This window comes from Astatotilapia calliptera, chromosome 2 (genome assembly GCF_900246225.1).
Source record: "Astatotilapia calliptera chromosome 2, fAstCal1.2, whole genome shotgun sequence".
Lineage (NCBI taxonomy): Eukaryota > Metazoa > Chordata > Actinopteri > Cichliformes > Cichlidae > Astatotilapia > Astatotilapia calliptera.
Genome location: NC_039303.1, coordinates 17,103,706 through 17,124,964, shown reverse-complemented (window position 1 = coordinate 17,124,964; position 21,259 = coordinate 17,103,706). Strand labels below are relative to the sequence as shown.

Below are 21,259 nucleotides of genomic sequence, written 5' to 3'. Positions count from 1 at the left end.
GTGTGTAGCTGTCCATACCTCAACGTTACAAAAGCACAACCACTGTCCACACCCCAACCACACCTCACCTCACAGTAAATGATCATTTCCATTTCAAGCATTTCCAAATAATCATTTTCCATACTGCCACTATAAATATACACAGTATACTGCCATCACTACAATATACATGTTTTACACACTCCTTTTGTTGTTGACATTTACAGGCTGTGTGCAAAATGCCACACTCTTCAAATTCATGCCAGCTATTATTTTTACGTCCAGTAGGTGTCCTGCTAGAGCAAATGAAGCTTCATGAAGCTTCGCGTTGGGGTGAACCAATTGGATGAAAAGCTTCAGTGCTTCATGGGGCTTCATCTGCCCATCACTACATGAAGGACCCAAAATGTAGACTCACAGAAATCAAAGGTGAACTTAAATACAGCTTTAACGCTGAACTCCAAAAAAGTAACAAAACTGAGACTACAAGGTAAACTTTACACAGACAGAACATACAGCAAAATAAGGGTAGATCATGACACGGACAAACTGAAACACAGGGCTTAAATACACAGAGGGAGCAATCAGGGAATTGGTAACAGGAGGGAAACACAGCTGGGACAAATCAGGCCTAACGAGACACAGGAAGCACAACCAGACGCATTTACATGAGACAAGGACTTTCAAAGTAAAACAGGAAACATAACACAGACTGAACTTACAGACACAGACTCACAGGCAGGCACTACAACAGGGGGAACAGAGACGTGGGACCAGGGAGACACAGAGACATAAACCATAAGATAGAACTCTAAGAAACCAAAGACTACAAATGATAAATAATATAATAAACTCAAAACTCTGGGTCAACGACCCAGGCATCCTAAAAACTCCCTGAAAAGCCTTCAGTTAATCCAAAATGCTGCAGCAAGAGTACTGACAGGGACTAGAAAGAGAGAGCAGATTTCTCCTGTTTTGGCTTCCCTTCATTGGCTTCCTGTTAAATCCAGAATTCAAAATCCTGCTTCTCACATACAAGGTCTTAAATAATCAGGCCCCATCTTATCTTAATGACCTTGCAGTACCATATCACCCTATTAGAGCACTTCGCTCTCGCTCTGCAGGCCTACTTGTTGTTCCTAGAGTATCTAAAAGTAGAATGGGAGGCAGAGCCTTCAGTTTTCAGGCCCCTCTTCTGTGGAACCAGCTTCAGTTTGGATTCAGGAGACAGACACTATCTCTACTTTCAAGATTAGGCTTCAAACTTTCCTTTTTGCTAAAGCATATAGTTAGGGCTGGACCAGGTGACCCTGAATCCTCCCTTAGTTATGCTGCAGTAGGTGTAGGCTGCTGGGGATTCCCATGATGCACTGGGTGATTGATTGAAGCAATAATTCTGAGTACAACACAGCTGAAACATAAATTTCAAATGTTTATGTTTTCCAATAACCAATCATTAAGGAAAACGAGTCTGTTATAAACTAAGAATCTGCACAGACACATGTGTTATTACACCACACCTCATCCTCTTATCAACGTGTGTAAACAAACATAGTAATGTTTGATTGTGTTATAAAGTTCAAACCGTTCAGCTCAGACCTGACCTTAAAACACACACACACACACACACACACACACACACATACACACACACACACACACACACAATAACATAAGATAATCTTAGAGTTTATTTATTCTAAAAGTTGGTATTTCCTTTACTGAATACATGAAATAAAATAAAATATAATTTTAATCAATAAGTCACTAAACTGGAAGCACTGCAACAGAACTCTCTTAGATCTAATAGAAACAAAGTAAAGCCACACTCAGCAATAGCAGGCAGCAGGCAGCAGGGGGCAGCACAGGCTCACAGCTCTGAAGCTGAATCAGTGTGAAGTCTGCAGCTCTGAAGCACGTGACACACTCACATACTAACTTTTAACCTTTACCCAGACACAGCACACTTAAAAAAAAAGCTTTATTTGACAAAAGGACAAGAGCAGAAAGTTTGATAGTGTCAGTATAGTTGTGCATTTCCATCATGACAGTGAGGACATGGAAGATAGAGACGAGTTTATGCTGCTGTCCTGATGTGGTCCAGATAAGACGTCGTTCCAAAACCCCTGAGAGTCACGTTTTATAGCAGTTTTAAGGACACCTTTGGTAGGACACACCTGTGGACACGTTTAAAGGACACGTCCTTCTTCCAGTTAATAGCAGAGATGAGGTGATTCCAACAGAAGACTGTATATGGTTAGGAACAGGATGGTCCAGGAACAGAGCTCTGACCGCTTCACCTACAGCAGAGCAGGAGGGTGGTGCTCATCCAGTCTGGGCCCGTGATGAAACACTGATTTTAGATGAGACACACCAAAGACATGTTCCCATGAGTTACAGGAAGGTGACGAGTTGTTCTTTAATTTTCAATAATTAAACACATAACGGTCTATAACAGTCTATCACAAGGAGTGTTTCAGAACCAGGAGTCACAGAATTGTGATTTTTTCTTGTTGTTCCAGAAGAAATCGTGATGATGGGAGGAGTTATGATTTACATGAGCGACCAGAATAAGAAGACCTGATGATGAAAACCTGAAAGCTTAAAATACATTTTGTCAACATCATAATTACAGACAAGAAATTAATTTAAACCTGCGATTTTAGAAAGGATACGAAGAGGATGACATCACACATATTTGTAGGAAGCTCAATAATTGTTGAATCCAGCCAACCTTAAATGTGAAATGAACAGTGGGAGGAAGCCGGAGTACCCAGAGGGAACCCATGCAAACACCAAACACGGGGAGAACATGCAAACTCCACACAGAAAGACCCCGGCCTGATGGTGGAATTGAACTCAGGACCTTCTTGCTTTGTGGCAACAGTGCCAACCACCGTGCCACCATACTGCTTGTACCAAAGCATGAAATCTCATTCTTAACAGGAACAATAATATCTGAACAATATTTAATTTGCATTAATTCACATTTATTGGTGTTAAGAAGGAGACCTGATGCTGTTGAAAGTACATGAATGGTTTTAATTGCTAATGAAATTTGGGTGGTCCCCAGCGAGGCCCCGGGGCAGACCAGGACACGCTGGAGAGATTGTATCTGTCGGCTAGCCTGGGAATGCCTTGGCGTTCCCCCAGAGAAGCTGGAGGAGGTGGCGATCTGACAGCGTCCCCGTGACCCAGATAAGCGGAAGAAGATGGATGGATGAAATTTGGGTCTCATCGTTTTAAAATAAACTTGCATCATCTGCCAAGCTTGTGCACGTATGCAGCACGCTGCTCTGAACAGACAGCACCACATGAGATCACACGCAGCTTTAGTTTGTACAGCACAAAGCACAGCAGCTGGAAACAGCTGGAGAAACCACAGCAAACCCAAAAGAAGCATTTTCAGAGACAGTCCAGCACTGAGTTCGTTACAGTGGAAATGACCCCTGAACTGGAAAATCAAAGTGCAGAAGTTAAAGGTTGGAGCCGAGTTCTGCAGGTTTCAGTGCACTGTCAGCAGGGGGCACACTCACATCACATCACACTCACTTATCCAGGTAATCTGTTTCACTGACAGATCAGGCAGTACCTGAACATGACACTCTGACCTTCATCACACTTTACTCCTCCTCTTCCTCCTCCTCTCTGACCTTCATTACAGACTCAGTTACATGATGGAAAATAACACCTGATCTGACTCACACACACACACTTTGCTCCGCCCACTGCTTCACCTGGAGAACAGGTATCAGTTATCGATGCCTTCAAGAGCCTCTGGAAATCAAACAGTCAGCATTAAAGGAAGCGCTCAGACATATTTCAGCCCTCTGTCTCTCCACCTTTCGGGAGATGCCTGCCTTTACTTCAGCGTGATGGAGCTGACTCCCAAAAATAAATACTGAAACCTCAGCAGCTCCATCAGGGGGTCAGGGCAAACAGTTTTATGTAGGAACTATTTTCTTTCAACCAAACTACACCGTCTCACTGTCTATCTGCTGTACCAGGTGACAGGCGGAAACGCTGACTTGTGTTTTTAATCTAAAGCTAATCTAGAGCTCAGATTAGAGAGATTCAGGTAGCTCTCTGCGGCCGGGGAAGCTCACATTTCCAAAGGAACGTGAAGGCAGCACGCTGCAGGGCCTCAAAGGTGATGCGCGAAGACAGATGACTCCCTCCGCTCTGATTCCTGCAGCTCCTCGCAGGCAGGAGGAGGAAGACACACAGACAATCACATCTTAGTTACCATTGAGATTTCACCCCGCCACACCCATCGGATGGCGGGGTGAAATCTCCAAATGTGTGTGTGTTTGTGTGTTTACCTCTTTTTGTTGGTTTATAGCTTCTCTGTGTCTTTGTGTCCGTGTAAAAGTCGTATTTGTGCATCTCCTGTTGGTGTTTCTGTCCTCCATCTCATTGGTGAACCTTCCACCTGGACTACTTCAACTGTGCCTTCACCTGTCCAGCAGGTGCTCAATAGGCCCCGCCCTCGCCGAGCCTTGTGGGTATTGTAGTGTTTGAGCAGCAGAGTGGGACCTCTTTCTCTCCGTCCTATCTGTGTGCTGGAGCAGATAAAAGCGGCATCATCAACCGCTGCCGCTCACATCCCCCCGCCGGGACAGCAGCTACCTGTTAGTGGTGTGAGGGCGGCGCGCAGGCGCAGTGAGGTGCAAAGGTCGGTGGGCAGCTGATCGGAGATGCCGGTGCAAATCCCGGACGACTCGGACTTCTGTTCGTTCAGAGAGCAGTGCCTGAGCACGGAGGGCTGGACCAGCCGCTACAGCAAGGGAGGGGTGACGGTGTGGGGGCGCGAGGAGGACAGCAGCACCGTGCAGAAGCTCAAGGTGAGCCGCGTCACCGCTGACGCTTTTACTGCGAAAAGACCGCGCTCCTTCACAATAAAAGCAATGCTCAAAGTAACTGAGTACATTTACTCCATTACTTCATCCCAGAGTTACTCTGGAAACATTATGGTGAAAGTTTCCTCTGAGAACTGCACGGGCTAGCGCAGACGGTCAGTTAGTCGGTGGGTTGGTTAGTCCGTTAGTCACTAACTACAGGGTTTGATCATGTGTCATCATCTCTTCAGAAAGTTTGATTGGTTGTTTTATTTTGGAGTTTGAGGTCACCATGGTGATTCACAAAGATTTGGTGCTGAAGCTACTGGAGTAAATGAGGTACTTGGACTGTAAACACAGAAACACATCCATCAATCAATCGAATGATCGGTGAAATCTGATCACTGATCAATCGATTGATGACTTTTACTGATTTATCTTTAAGGTGGAAACAGGAAGTTGCTCAGTGTAAACACCTGAAAGTTCCTGGAAGTGGTGCAACCTGTGAATCTGTGTTACTTTGGTACAAACAGGTGAAATCTACACCTGTCACAGGGCGTCAGCCTCATTAAAGTGCCAGCTGTCAGAGGTCCAGGTGCATTGTGGGTAACAGAAGGGTTAACAGGCCTGCTTCATCAGAACTCCTGTTACGGTTCATGTGTGATGCTGCCCACCTGACAGGTGTCACCTGTACCTGGAGGCAGGTACCTCAGCAGCTCTGCAAACATTTAACCAGCTCTCCTCCCGAACCTGCTCAGCCAGTTTCAGCTTATTGACGACCAATCAGATCTTGGGAGCCACTGTTTGATGTGAGAACAGGGGCGGATCACAGTACTCTGGGTCCTGGACGCTGCAGTGGGCCCCCAGACTGCCTACATTCACTTTATGGAGTGTGTGCAGTTTTGTTTGGTGCTTTAAGACTTGAAACAAACTTGAGCGTTTGTTCATGTTTAAGTATTTTTACAGTTTCTAACAGGCTCTTTCGATCCTCGGAGTAAGCTTCATCTTTCAGCCTGTTAACCCACTCGCAGCCGCAAACTGGTGCTGAGGAAAGTCAGAGGTTCCTCAGCAAGAAGCTCCTTTGTAGGGTCTGTTTTTTTACAACATGAAGCTTCTCTGGGCAACTGTTGCTGTGATTTGGTGCTATATGAATAAAGGACGACTGAATCGGTTTTGAATCCAGATCCATGGTGTGCAGCTGGATCACTCTGATGGATGCAGTCACACCTGAAGGTTCATTTTCAAATACACAAAGAACATTTTCCATGAAGTTAAAGGCGAAAAGTGTGAAGGAGGTTAAAGCTTTGCTCAGTCACTTCTGTGAGGGTGGGTGGTACAGAACTCTGATGTTACAGCAACCCACTGAAGGTTTGAATCCCTACCTCAGGCTAGAGCAGCTAATGCAGCATGGGGACAGTGACGAGTGAAACCAAAGCTCTCGGCTTCAGTCAGAGCGACTCTAAATTTGAGGATTTCTGCAGAGGGAAAGTCGGATAGCTTGATGGAGAAGGAGATTCTTCCTGAGAACAAGGGCAAACAGGTGAAAGAGGGCACCCCTGACGGGTGGGTCACTGGATATGATTTTGGTCCACTTGAGAAAAGTATTACCGAAACTGAATGTGGGTAACTCCTTGAACAGAGCTGACAGCAGCAAAGGGCCGTGCATCACACTGGAACCTGGGCCGGCCGCTCCCAGTCATGTGGCACTTGGTCACCTGCTACTCTTTACCTGTTGAGCAGTCCATCTTGTGATCTAATCTGAAATCACCCCCAGTTATACATACGCCAGCACCCAATGGGGACACTGATTATTTTGGGCTGTGCGCACTTATCAAGTTCTCCTTTGAAGTGTTATAACATACCCCCCAGAAGTCCTGAATGATCTCAATAACCTGAGCCGGTATTGTCCTGTGATTAAGTACTCTGCCACAATAGGTGTTAAAGGCTGCGTATATCACTTGGTCGGGCCATCTAGACTCGATCAAATTAATATCTGTAACAGTTAAGTGTATTTCTTGATCAAAAGCTTTTTAGATTTGCACCATATTGCATCTATTTATAACCTCTTTCATTGTTTCAGTTTCCTGAATCCGCCATCATTCCTTCCTGTAGTACTTACAGTCATCTCACTCCTCTTGTCCATCCCTACCATTGCACTGTGACTGGCTGTGGTTAAACAACACATGTGGCTGTACATTAGAACACAAAACATACAAAGGTTATTTAATAAAAAATGTTCTTGTAACTTAAAAATAAGAGTAAATCTGATAAATATGCATACAGTCTTGTTGTTTCGTGTTCAGCTGCTGGAAGTGTTGTAGCGAATCTGCAGGACACTTATGGATGGTGATAAATGAGCCAGGTGTTGTGCAGGTGGATGTGCACACCAGCATTTCCACACCTAAGGAAGAGAAGTGAAGTGAGCATTCAGCATTAAGGCTCACTCCAAATACCTTCATGTGAAGTTACCTGGTGACTCTAAGTTAGTTAAGTAGACCTACTAGTGAATGTGAGTGTGACCGTTGTCTTTCTCTCTGGGTTAGCCCTGTGATGAGCTGCCAGCCCATCCAGGTGTTTCCCACCTCTGTGATAGGCTCCAGCCTGGCCATGACCTGGATAAGAAGATTGGAAAGTTCTTGTTAATGGACCTCACTGAGCTGAAGACATTTTAAAGTTTGCTTGTGGTTAAAATGTGACACAGTCATTGGTCGTTGGCTGTAACTCCAGTTCTGAGTCTTGCCAGTTACCTGACCAGGTAATTGGTGTGTTTTGTTAGCGCTGCTGGTGTCTTGTTTACACCAAAGGTGTCCTCTGGCATCTGAGTCAAGACATCAGCAAGATGACACGCTTAGCTGGTATTTGGTGAATTCAAGGGACTTCTTTGGGTGATTCTCTCTCACGTCTTTTCTCTGGTGACCCAGGCCCAATTACAGAAAGTCTCTGAGCAGACGGGAGGAAGTGTGAGTGCGAGGAGGAGTGTCTCTGTTCTAAGTACACAGAGGTGATGGTGAGGTGATGATGATGATTCCTGTGTGTAAATAATTTATAAACTCTTTGGAAAGCAGCGAGGCATTTCTTCTTCTTCTGCCTCATGACTAATTCAGAGCTGCTGATGGAGCCAGCGACCAAACAGGTCACATGATCACCTGCTGATTTACCTAAGTCACAGCTTCCCGTCATGTGAAAACCACAAAACCGAGATTAAAAACATTGTCCTGCAGTCTGATTTGTCTTCCTAGCACACGTGGATTCAAACACGGACATGCTTACTGGTTACTGGTTAATGGTTCCATGTAAGCTTTCTGCATGGCCCAGTCAAAAACACGGGCTGCTTCCTCACGTCTGACCTGCAGAAGCCCATCTATGTGGGGGTTGGGGGGGGTGATACTCCTGTTATCACCAGCTGAAGGGCGCTGTGGTAATTCTGGGCACTGACAGAGCTGTTTTACCTGTTCAGCTGATTTCTGTCATCTTATGTGACTGGCTGTGGAGTCTCTGCCGTTTGCGAGTCACATCTCTTGCTGCTGAAGGCTGTAAAGAGTAAATGAAACTCTCCAGCACCATAAATGACCTCGCCCTGCTGATGAAAGCTGGAGATGATGGGTGGAGGGGGACGTGTGGATGACCTCAAGGGGGAGGGGACGTGTGCACGACCTCGGGGGGAACTTGTAGGTCTTTGTAATCGTGGTGTCTTTATTTTATCTGAAGTAAATGAACCTCTGCTCGTCGTCTCCAACGTGCTGTGAAGCAAGGCAGTGCGTAGAACTACAGACCCTGGCTCAGCTCCTGAGTGAGCTGAAAGGTTTCCTGCAGGAGAGACGGACTGAGTGACAGACACAATGCCTCGGCGCTCGGGACTTTATGAATGATTAACGGCGAGCGGAGTCTCGCTGATTGAGTTACACGGAGAGTTTACAGCGCTTGCCATCACCATATCAATGACCGCGGCTCCAGCACGATTACAGCAGTGGAAAAAAGTGACGTCCTACAGTAACAAACCATCTCACATGACCACTGTGAAACTCTGACAGGTGGAAATCTGGAGCTCAGATCTCTCCATGCCTACAGGGGGAAATTACAGTCTGGTGTTTCCTGGCTGAGAATATTTTACATGAACACTTTGGTTTGTCATCGTTCAGGCTGCGCTGCAACAACGATGCAAACAGTGACCAAAGCAGCAGAGCTGGAAATGGTACAGAGAAACTTCCTGTGGTCCACATGAACGGTCAGCTCCACGTTAATAATAACCTGCTCCACATAATCATTCACAGGGGGAGGCAGCAGTTGTCTGTCTGATTAATGTTCAGATGGTTCAGTTTGTTTCAGGCAGACAGAGGAGCTGATCTGGATTAGCTGGTGATCTCTTGTACAGTGGGGCAAAAAAGTATTTAGTCAGCCACCGATTGTGCAAGTTCCCCCACTTAAAATGATGACAGAGGTCAGTAATTTGCACCAGAGGTACACTTCAACTGTGAGAGACAGAATGTGAAAAAAAAATCCATGAATCCACATGGTAGGATTTGTAAAGAATTTATTCGTAAATTAGGGTGGAAAATAAGTATTTGGTCACCTCAAACAAGGAAAATCTCTGGCTCTCACAGACCTGTAACGTCTTCTGTAAGAAGCTTTTCTGTCCCCCACTCGTTACCTGTATGAATGGCACCTGTTTGAACTCATCATCTGTATAAAAGACACCTGTCCACAGCCTCAAACAGTCAGACTCCAAACTCCGCCATGGCCAAGACCAAAGAGCTTTCGAAGGACACCAGGAAAAGTATTGTAGACCTGCACCAGACTGGGAAGAGTGAATCTACAATAGGCAAGCAGCTGGGTGTGAAAAAATCAACTGTGGGAGCAATCATCAGAAAATGGAAGACATACAAGACCACTGATAATCTCGATCTGGGGCTCCACGCAAGATCTCATCCCGTGGGGTCAAAATGATCATGAGAACGGTGAGCAAAGATCCCAGAACCACACGGGGGGACCTGGTGAATGACCTGCAGAGAGCTGGGACCAAAGTAACAAAGGTCACCATCAGTAACACACTACAACGGCAGGGAATCAAATCCCGCAGTGCCAGACGTGTTCCGCTGCTGAAGCCAGTGCATGTCCAGGCCCGTCTGAAGTTTGCCAGAGAGCACATGGATGATACAGCAGAGGATTGGGAGAATGTCATGTGGTCAGATGAAACCAAAGTAGAACTTTTTGGTATAAACTCAACTCGTCGTGTTTGGAGGACGAAGAATACTGAGTTGCATCCCAAGAACACCATACCTACTGTGAAGCATGGGGGTGGAAACATCATGCTATGGGGCTGTTTTTCTGCCAAGGGGACAGGACGACTGATCCGTGTTAAGGACAGAATGAATGGGGCCATGTATCGTGAGATTTTGAGCCAAAACCTCCTTCCATCAGTGAGAACTTTGAAGATGAAACGAGGCTGGGTCTTCCAACATGACAATGATCCAAAACACACCGCCCGGGCAACAAAGGAGTGGCTCCGTAAGAAGCATTTGAAAGTCCTGGAGTGGCCTAGCCAGTCTCCAAACCTCAACCCCATAGAAAATCTGTGGCGGGAGTTGAAAGTCCGTGTTGCTCGGCGACAGCCCCAAAATATCACTGCTCTCGAGAAGATCTGCATGGAGGAATGGGCCAAAATACCAGCTACTGTGTGTGCAAACCTGGTAAAGACCTATAGTAAACGTTTGACCTCTGTTATTGCCAACAAAGGTTATGTTACAAAGTATTGAGTTGTATTTTTGTTATTGACCAAATACTTATTTTCCACCCTGATTTACAAATAAATTCTTTACAAATCCTACCATGTGGATTCGTGGATTTTATTTTTTTTTCACATTCTGTCTCTCACAGTTGAAGTGTACCTCTGGTGCAAATTACTGACCTCTGTCATCATTTTAGGTGGGGGAACTTGCACAATCGGTGGCTGACTAAATACTTTTTTGCCCCACTGTAGCTCTGTTTGCCTCACACGTGATGCAGAAACTCATCAGGTCCAACAAAACACCAGAACTGCAAATACGACCCTGATGGACTTAAAAACTCAATACAGCAGGTAACCTCATGGAGGAGAATGGAGACGACTGCAGTCTGGTTATTACAGAGAATCAGAGCCAATCACAGCCTTCAGATTATCAGGGATTATCCTCACTAACAGATGAAGTTTCTGTCCCTGTGCAAGGAATAAAGTCTTGGGCTGATAATATTGGTCGACTGTGTTAGATAAGAACACGTGATTAGTTTTTTTGGAGATTTTGTGGGAACGATGAAATCTTCTAACCTGAGCTGAGCTTTGTTAGAAACCTCGGTCTGAGTTGGTGAAGCTGCTGAAATAAGGAAGCTGAAGATGATCTTTTGTGTCATCACAGTAGAAATGGAGCAGATGTTAAATGTCTAACTATAAAAGAGCAGAGGACCTGAGATGGATCCTTGTGGAGCTCCCTTTAGGATGACTGTTGTCCGAGTTTGAAGATGGTCTGAGCCTGAAAGAGTTCAAAGAGATAAAACCGGATGCTAAAGCACTGAAACCTGAGAACACCTGATAAGGTCAGAGCAGAGAAAGTGAAGCTGCTCAGGTTAGCTGCTGAGATGCCTCTGAGCAACACTTGATCAGGTGTCTCCTCTGCTAACAGGTCACTTTGGTTTATCCTGAAAAGACCCAACAGGAAACCACACGAGAGCTCTGAATGAGGCGGATTATTCTAAGATGTTGGCCTTACAGCACACAGCACTGTTGGGATTTGGCGCCATTTGAATAAAACTAAATGGAAGCCGCTGGTTCTTTTATTCAGAAAACACAGGAATCAAACTATTATCAGCCAGAACCAGAAAACTGTGACGTCACATAAACCGCAAAAGAAACTGAAGGGTTTCTCTTGCACCGCCCCAACACTGCAGTTGTGACACTGTGAAACTGAAATCATAAAATATAAAATCTTAGTTATTTAAATGTATCTGTCAAGTATTCCATGTGTGTGCGTGCGTGCGTGCGTGCGTGTGTGTGTGAGCACATTTTAAGACAAGAATCTATTACAAAGTGTTTTTCAGGGATATTAAAAATAACAACATATTACACAAGATTATTATCCAAATGTGTGCCTGAATAGATGTTTTCAGCCACAGAGCCACTGGTGCACAGAGGGGGAGATGAACTGTTCCACAGTTTTGGAGCTGAGATTTAGACAGCATGATCCCCTCTAGTTTTCAAACAGCTCTGTGGAATTACCAGAAGACCACGATCTGTAGATCTAAGGATCTTATAAGGATGATATAAGTTGGGCTCTCTCCTTGTAAGGCAGTCAAAGTAAGAGTTTAAACTGGTATCCGAACCAAACTGGAAACCAGTGCAAAGATTTTAACAATGAAGTGAGAATTTCTGAGTGATTTAAAAGTGTTACTGCAGCATTTTCAACAGCTTGTAGGTAATTTATAGAAGTCTTTGACAGACGGGAGAAAGGAGCATCAAAATATTTTAAGCGGGAGGAGATGAAGGCATGAACAAGCCTCTCTAATTCATTTATGGAGACAGCAATTCTGAGTTTAGTGATATTTCAAATTCAAATTTTATTTGTCACACACACACAACCATACACAGTATGACATGGGTGTGAAATGCTTGTAGCTGTAGAATGCCCGACCATTAAATGACAGAAGAAAAGTTTTACAATATTTACAGTTTACTACAAAATTTACAAATTAACTTAGGAATTTACAGTAAAGACTGTGCAAATAGCAGAAGAGATTATAAAGATTATAAATTCTAGGAATTATGGAATTATAGGAAATGTGTGGTGGTGCGTGTGGTGATGTGTGGGAGAGTCTAGTCCTACACCTGGTTCAGGGCCCGAATAGCCTGGGGGAAGAAGCTCCTCCTCATTCTCTCTGTTTTGGCCTTAACGGAGCGGAAGCGCTTCCCAGACCTCAACAGTGAGAAGAGTCCATTGTTGGGATGGGAGAGGTCCATCATAATCTTCCTAGCTTTGGACTTGCACTGCTTGGTGTAGATGGACAGCAGGTCAGGGAGCTCTGATTGATATTTCTTAAGTGGAAAAGCAAGAGTGGGTCACAGACTTCATGTGAGCATCAAAAGTCAAAGATCAAAAATCAAGATTTTGAGCAGCATCTTTCACCATCAATGAGAAAGAACCAGGATGTTGTCTAATTTGGGGCTTAATGAAACAGTTTCGTCTGCATTAAGCTGCAGAAAATCGTTTGCCAATTGTCTTAAGACAGTTTGTCAGACTACTAATTGGTAACTTTATTGTCCCCAATGGGAAACATGTCCACACATCAAACAACACAAACATTTAAAAAATTAAAGAACAGCCCAAGTTTTATCAGTAACAAAGTGCAATAGTGATGGCAACAACACTTATAGGTTAGCTTTAATAACCATCATATCAGCAGCAGGTATAAAAGACACTCTGTGGTCTCGTCACTGCAGGCACTTTATACCAACGACCTGAAGAGAGGATGTTCAGACCATCCTCTCAGACATGACAGATGTTTCCTTCCTCAGCACCTGTCCAGAAACTGGACCTGAGACCTCCCTGAAATCTTACTAACCAGGTTACCAAGTCTGGTTGGTCAAGGACAGATTACTGTAGCCAAGCAATGGTACTAAAAAAAACCCTCTTTTTTTTTTCTTTTTTTTTTTTAATAAATGGTCATTTCAAATGAAATGTTAAAAACTCTCAACCTCAGGAAAAAGTCCAATTATTGTTGGAACTTTTTTGTTGTAACAGCACAAGTTGATTCAAAGGACAGAGGCTTATCAAGAACACCCCCCCCCCCCAAATACAGAATATCCACCACCATCAATGGCTGCACCCTTTACTACTGTCAGGGCAAGATGGGGAGGCAGCCCATGGGAATACAGGGAGTGCAGAATTATTAGGCAAATGAGTATTTTGTCCACATCATCCTCTTCATGCATGTTGTCCTACTCCAAGCTGTATAGGCTCGAAAGCCTACTACCAATTAAGCATATTAGGTGATGTGCATCTCTGTAATGAGAAGGGGTGTGGTCTAATGACATCAACACCCTATATCAGGTGTGCATAATTATTAGGCAACGTCCTTTGGCAAAATGGGTCAAAAGGACTTGACAGGCGCAGAAAAGTCAGAAATAGTGAGATATCTTGCAGAGGGATGCAGCAGTCTCAAAATTGCAAAGCTTCTGAAGCGTGATCATCGAACAATCAAGCGTTTCATTCAAAATAGTCAACAGGGTCGCAAGAAGCGTGTGGAAAAACCAAGGCGCAAAATAACTGCCCATGAACTGAGAAAAGTCAAGCGTGCAGCTGCCAAGATGCCACTTGCCACCAGTTTGGCCATATTTCAGAGCTGCAACATCACTGGAGTGCCCAAAAGCACAAGGTGTGCAATACTCAGAGACATGGCCAAGGTAAGAAAGGCTGAAAGACGACCACCACTGAACAAGACACACAAGCTGAAACGTCAAGACTGGGCCAAGAAATATCTCAAGACTGGTTTTTCTAAGGTTTTATGGACTGATGAAATGAGAGTGAGTCTTGATGGGCCAGATGGATGGGCCCGTGGCTGGATTGGTAAAGGGCAGAGAGCTCCAGTCCGACTCAGACGCCAGCAAGGTGGAGGTGGAGTACTGGTTTGGGCTGGTATCATCAAAGATGAGCTTGTGGGGCCTTTTCGGGTTGAGGATGGAGTCAAGCTCAACTCCCAGTCCTACTGCCAGTTTCTGGAAGACACTGACACTGAACTAAACCTACATTAAACACAAGAATGCAAAACCTGAGAACAAAACCCTAAACCAGAATAAACTGAAACATAGAATATAATATTCAAAATAGGATAACTAAAGAATCAGAACATAGACCATTATACAGATAAATAAAACAGCAGTACCCCACAGCGTGGCTGGCAAGAAAGGGTATAAAAGAAGAAAAACTAATGACATGGCCTCCTTGTTCACCTGATCTGAACCCCATTGAGAACCTGTGGTCCATCATCAAATGTGAGATTTACAAGGAGGGAAAACAGTACACCTCTCTGAACAGTGTCTGGGAGGCTGCTGCACGCAATGTTGATGGTGAACAGATCAAAACACTGACAGAATCCATGGATGGCAGGCTTTTGAGTGTCCTTGCAAAGAAAGGTGGCTATATTGGTCGCTGATTTGTTTTTGAATGTCAGAAATGTATATTTGTGAATGTGGAGATGTTATATTGGTTTCACTGGTAAAAATAAATAATTGAAATGGGTATATATTTGTTTTTTGTTAAGTTGCCTAATAATTATGCACAGTAATAGTCACCTGCACACACAGATATCCCTCTAAAATAGCTAAAACTAAAAACTACTTCCAAAAACATTCAGCTTTGATATTAATGAGTTTTTTGGGTTCATTGAGAACATGGTTGTTGTTCAATAATAAAATTATTCCTCAAAAATACAACTTGCCTAACAATTCTGCACTCCCTGTACTCTTCACCATGGAGGAGGCTTACAATGCCTGTTAGCCTGTGTACTACGACAATCATTAGTGTATAAAATATATGGTAGCGGAGAGAGACAACATCCCTGTGGTGACCCAATAGAAGAATTCAGCTGATTAGAAAAACAGATGCTGACTCTCACACACGGAGACCTGTTAGTTAAAGAGTCTAAAATTTAACCCACAGGTTTAAAATCAAGTTTAAACAGTTTAAGAAGTTTATCAGCTAAAAGATCTGTGAGTCTCTGTGAATGCAATTAGACATGTATCCCTGAAGTCACATAAATGTGTGACATTCAAATGCAGTTCATTTACTCCTCAGACTGCACATTAGCCATGAATATTGGTGGCAAGGGAATAAGATTGTATTATATTTGCTTCCTCAATAGCTGAGCTAGACCTCCCTTCTTCATCATGAGCAGCGTGCTCCTGTGAGTATGGGATAATCCTGTGCTGGGAAGCACTGAAGGGTGTAAAGAATCTCCAAGACAGGCTGTTCCACTGAAGAAACTCAGTGTGGATGTAGCTCATGCAGCACTCCAATCAGCTCCTGTAGAACACAGCACACCTGCTGTTTCCTGGGTCATCACACCCTCCCCTTAAAGATAGCACTACCAGGGAAAACCTGGACACCAGGTGACTCAAATTCATGAACTTTTTTTTCTTAGGAGTCATCACTGTGGGTTCCCTCTGAGTTCCCCGTCTTCCTCCTACAATCCCAACATATGTATGTTTCTAACATTTCATGCAGTTGCAGAGTTCAAGTAATAAAATCCCATGGCACATCTAAATGTCACAGTACACCATCATGGAAACTGGTGGTTAGAGTTGAGCGTGATTGGTCCTAACCTCTGCCTGACTCTCTCCCTCTCTCTTTCTGTGCCTCAGATGAGGATAGTCTGTAAGGACGTGACAGCAGAGACATTGTACGACGTCCTCCATGACACCAGCTACCGGAAGAAGTGGGACACCAACATGATCGATACGTATGACATCGGCAGGCTGACGGTCAATGCAGACGTGGGATATTACTCCTGTTAGTTCCTTTACTGAGCGGTGATGTAATACATGCCATAAAACACCTCAGCACAGCACCAGAATGGTGAGACAGGCAGAGGGAACAATAAGGTGAATGGTGGACAAAGACCTAAGGGAACAAGAGGAAGTAGCAATCGATGTTGTGGAAGTAGGGAGACCCAGTGATGTGGTTTAACATGACACTCAAATGACAGGTATAAAAGATACTCTAACCGGTTGGGCCTTTTCCGGGGGGACGGGGGGGATCTTGGGCCTCTGGGCCTGGGCTCGGCCCGCTATGGCGCAGCTGGCTCCCGGCAGAGCCTGTGGGCACATCACCCCAGCCCGCTGTGGCTACGCCGTGGCTGCTGATAAATAAATACATAAATAATAATAAAGATTTGATTCAATTTCAATTAAATTTTATTTATATAGCACCAAATCACAAGAACAGTCGCCTCAAGTTGCTTTATATTGTAAGGTAGACCCTACAGTAATACATACAGAGAAAAACCCAACAATCATATGACCCCTATGAGCAAGCACTTCCTGTTAAAACTCCCTTTTAACAGGAAGAAACCTCCGGCAGAACCAGGCTCAGGGAGGGGCGGGGCCATCTGCTGTGATTGGTTGGGGTGAGAGAAGGAAGACAGGATAAAGACATGTTGTGGAAGAGAGACAGAGGTTAATAACAGGTATGATTCAGCGCAGAGAGGACTGTTAACACATAGTGAGTGAAGAAGAAACGCAGTGCATCGTGGGACTCCCCCAGCAGCCTACACCTGTTGCAGCATAACTAAGGAAAGTTTGAAGCCTAATCTTAAAAGTAGAGACTGTGTCTGTCAGGCTTTTCAGGGAGTTTTTAGGACTTCCTGATAATAATGAATTACAGTCGTCCAGCCTGGAAGTAATAAATGCATGAACTAGTTTTTCAGCGTCACTCTGAGACAGGATATTTCTAACTTTAGAGATGTTGCACAAATGAGAGAAAGCAGTCTTACATATTTGTTTAATATGTGCATTGAAGGACATGTCCTGGTCAAAAATGACTCCAAGGTTGCTCACAGTGTTACTGGAGGCCAAGGTAATGCCATCCAGAGTAAGAATCTGGTTAGATACCATATTTCTAGGCTTTTCGGGGTCGAGTACAATAACCTCAGTTTGATCTGAATTAAGAAGCAGAAAGTTAGTGGCCATCCAGGTCTTTATGTCTTTAACCCCCTAGGACCTGGCGTCCACATATGTGGACATCACATTTTGGGTTGTCTAGACCGAAATACAAAATTTTGCTCTACATGGGCCTGATATCCACTTATGAGGACATACTGCCACTGTTCTATTGAAATTTTAAATGAATATCCTCATGTGGATCTCATTTTTGTGGTTGGGCCTTTTCCGGGCCAACCACCCCAAAAATCAGGTTTAAAAAAAAAAAAAATCAGGCAATACTTTGTTTTTACATTCATCAGGTCCCAATATGCCCAAATATCAAAGAGAAATTAAAAATGCATGCTGTGGAAGAGTTTGGGTCTTAGGAGGTTAAGACATTCCTGCAGTTTAACTAATTGCCGTGTGTTATCTGGCTTCATGGACAGATAGAGCTCGGTATCATCTGCATAGCAGTGCTAGACCTCAGTGCAGCGTTCGATACTGTCGACCATAATATCCTATTAGAGCGATTAGAACATGCTGTAGGTATTACAGGTACTGCGCTGCAGTGGTTTGTATTATATCTATCTAATAGACTCAGGTCTAAAGGACCTGGGCGGCCTCTAACTTTCTGCTTCTTAATTCAGATCAAACTGAGGTTAGGTTGAGCCGGAGTCTGTGCTGGTCCAAAAGGGTTAGCTGGTTTTTAGTTGCCAAATATCTGATTCTGTCTGAACCTTTGTGGATGTGTTTGTGTTCTGTTTGAAGGGAAATGCCCGAGCCCGCTGAAAAACAGAGACTTTGTGACGATGAGATCTTGGCTTCCACTCGGCAACGACTACATGATCATCAACTACTCGGTCAAACACCCGGTCAGTATTTCACTGCTCTGACTGTGACTTGGTGGGTTTTATACTCATTTAGTGACATATGGAGCATAAAGACACAAAAACATTTTATTAGAAGAGCAGACTCCATAGGGGAGCTTTATCACTAGGACCCAGTCAGACCCCAGCAGATTCATGGTTGCACAATCAATCACAGACTTCAGATCAGTAGGTGAAAGTTTTAATTGTAAATACCACTCCAGAGAATAGAGCACAGTATCATCAGTATACAGATGCACACTGAGGTGTGATGTGTGAGGTTATATCTGCCAAGTGGACAGTGCAGTCAATCACTCACTGCTCCTTTGTCCACCTCAGAAATATCCTCCAAAGAAGGACTACGTCCGAGCCGTCTCTCTGCTCACGGGGTACCTGATCCAGTCCAACGGAGCCACCAGCTCCACCCTCTACTACCTGACTCAGGTGGACCCCAGAGGTGAGACCTGTGGCTAGTGGAAGAAGTACTAAATACAGTACCTCTTCTACTGGCCAAATACAATGTGTGTGTGTGTGTGTGTGTGTGTGTGTGTGTGTGTGTGTGTGTGTGTGTGTGTGTGTGTGTGTGTGTGTGTGTGTGTGTGTGTGTGTGTGTGTGTGTTATGTACAAATGTTCTCTCTGTAAACTCGATCTGTGCTTCATGTTTAAACTGAACTGACTCAGCCTGACCCTCGGCACCATTGTCTCTGTCTGCAGGTTCTTTACCAAAGTGGGTGGTGAACAGGGTGTCCCAGTTTGTAGCTCCAAAGGTAAACGACCTCTATTCCCATCAGGCTGTGTCTCTGTCCCATCAGGCTGTGTCTCTGTCCCATCTGAACGTGTCCTGAACGTGTCTCTGACCCATCTGAATGTGTTTCTGTCCCATCTCATTTTGGTCATCTTAGGCTATGAGGAAGATCTACAAGGCTTCTGTAAAGTACCCGGAGTGGAAGAGGAAACACAACCCGGGCCTGAAGCCATGGATGTTCCCAGAGCAGAACACGCTGCCGTGCATCAGCGTGTCAGAGCTGACGGTGCAGCGAGCTGACTCTCTGGAGAACATCGATGAGAGCTGCTTGAGCGAGGAGAAGACGCAGCAGAGTGACGACGAGGAGCCGTAAAGATGGCGGACTCTGTCTGGTTTACTGTTTGTTGGTTTGTTTGATCAGGTAAACTCATGCTGGACACCTTTCTGAATGCAGCTGCGCTCGCTTTGCTGGATCTCACAAACCTTTTCACAACTTTCTGAAAACCTTCTGTCAGCTCACAGTAATCGGACGGAATCTGTTTCATGGCAGCTACAAACATGAGACCGCCCTCACAGCTGTTTCCAGGTGTTCCGCGATGGCCTCTGCTCACATTGAAGGTGGCTGGAGTTTCATCTAATCTTTCCTTGAATTGTATTTGTGTTGCAGTGAGACAAAGAGCGTGCAGCAGAAACTCGTCTGTGAATCTACTTCCTGCAGTCTGTTTAGAAGCTAATGACAATCAGTGTTAGCCTCCTAACAACATCCACTTCCTGGTCGGGTAGGGGTTTGGTTCAGGTGGGTGTGGATTTCTAAATATTTACCCCACTCATAGAGAGTTTCTAACCGAACAACTGTGCGATGTCTGTAAGAGTTGATCAGAAAGGTGAAAGCTCTGTTTTCATCATGTGGGTAAAAAAGTAACCAAACTATAACCACGGTTCTGAGAGGGTCGCTGTGTCCTGGTAGATGTTCAGAGTGTAAATAATAATAATAATGATGTGTTGATTTTGTCAGGGCTCTGTGCTGAATATTTAAAGTCTGTAATCTGTGTGGGACAGAAGCCACATGAATCTTCTGCAGGTTCTCAGATTTGTTTTCCTGGATGTTTAACCTGAGCAATAAAACCACATTAAATCAGCTCTGCAGTGTGTGAGTCAGTGTGATCACATGATCTACGTCAACAGATGATGAGCGAACATGTTTCAGCTCACTGCAAGTCCATCTTTACAAATTTCTATGTTCTTACAATGGCAGCTGATGGAAAAGTTGCAACCAGCCTCTTTTTTTTTTTTTTTTTTTTTTTTTTTTTTTTTTTTTTTTTTTTTTTTTTTTTTTCTAGTGTCGGGTCGCAGAGGCAGTTCCAGAAATCTCTGCTGATCCCGAGGCATTCCCACATAACATAAATTACCTCATCAGTTAGTTAGGTTTCTCCTCACAGAGGCCAGAAAACCTCTACAGGGCGTTGACCAGTGCACTCTGGGCACCCTTTCCTCGTATTGTAAAACACATGTAAAAAACCTCGGTGTCTACATTGATGGTTCTTTTAAATTGACTAAGCAGGTGAGTGCAGTAGTTCAGTCCTGTTTTTTTCAGTTAAGACAGCTAGCCAAGGTAAAGCCATACCTTCTGGCTAACGTCTTTGAGCGTGTTATTCACCTTTTTCTTACTTGCAGATTAGACTACTGCAATTCATTGTATTATGGTCTAGATCAGGCCATCATCCATCGTCTTCAGATGGTTCAAAATGCAGCTGGTCACCTGCTAACTGGTACCAAACGGAGAGAGCATATAACCCCAGTTTTAGCTTCTTTACACTGGCTTCCTGTCTCCTACAGGATCCAATTTAAACTTCTACTTTTTGTTTTTAAGTCACTTAATGCCCGAGCCCCTCCTTACCTGTTTGAGCTCCTCTCTGCCTATGCTCCAGGAAAAACCACGAGGTCTAGCTCAAAACTAATGCTGTCCATCCCACGAACTAACCTCAAATCCTGTGGTGATAGATCCTTCTCTGTGGCAGGTTCCAGACTTTGGAATAGTCTCCCCTTAAATATCAGATCTGCACAAACACTTGAGCAATTTAAATCATTACTAAAGACACATTTCTATGCCCTGGCTTTTAACACACTATGACCCAAGCATTTTGGCCTTATTTGAATTAGTTTAGTTAT

The 21,259-nt window shown here is 44.3% G+C and overlaps 1 protein-coding gene and 1 long non-coding RNA gene across 3 annotated transcripts; one reads left to right on the top strand and one right to left on the bottom strand.

Moving 5' to 3' along the window:
- Positions 1-1,946: 1,946 nt before the first annotated feature.
- Positions 1,947-4,452, bottom strand: LOC113032758 (uncharacterized). The gene is made up of 2 exons (XR_003273926.1): positions 4,302-4,452; positions 1,947-2,332 (listed from the first exon to the last, which is right to left on the bottom strand). It is a non-coding gene; the product is annotated as an uncharacterized LOC113032758 (long non-coding RNA).
- A 123-nt stretch (positions 4,453-4,575) lies between these two features.
- stard15 (StAR-related lipid transfer (START) domain containing 15) lies at positions 4,576-20,229 on the top strand. 2 transcript variants are annotated; one of them, XM_026185827.1, is made up of 7 exons: positions 4,576-4,823; positions 16,201-16,348; positions 18,247-18,350; positions 18,684-18,801; positions 19,060-19,112; positions 19,248-19,511; positions 19,606-20,229. In XM_026185827.1, exons 1-6 carry the CDS (start codon positions 4,677-4,679, stop codon positions 19,461-19,463), a joined length of 786 nt encoding a protein of 261 aa, XP_026041612.1. In that variant the 5' UTR covers positions 4,576-4,676; the 3' UTR covers positions 19,464-19,511; positions 19,606-20,229. The 2 variants fall into 2 exon arrangements, with proteins under 2 accessions (XP_026041612.1, XP_026041605.1); XM_026185820.1 differs by having other exon boundaries at positions 4,577-4,823; positions 19,248-20,229.
- The last annotated feature ends 1,030 nt before the right edge of the window (positions 20,230-21,259 follow it).

What these genes read in the sequence shown, in the direction of transcription:
- stard15 (XM_026185827.1), top strand. Translation starts at nt 4,677, where the DNA reads ATGCCGGTGCAAATCCCGGACGACTCGGACTTCTGTTCGTTCAGAGAG. An exon ending in GCACCGTGCAGAAGCTCAAG is followed by an intron (nt 4,824 to 16,200) that starts GTGAGCCGCGTC and finishes TCTGTGCCTCAG; the next exon opens with ATGAGGATAGTCTGTAAGGA. An exon ending in AGACGTGGGATATTACTCCT is followed by an intron (nt 16,349 to 18,246) that starts GTTAGTTCCTTT and finishes TTCTGTTTGAAG; the next exon opens with GGAAATGCCCGAGCCCGCTG.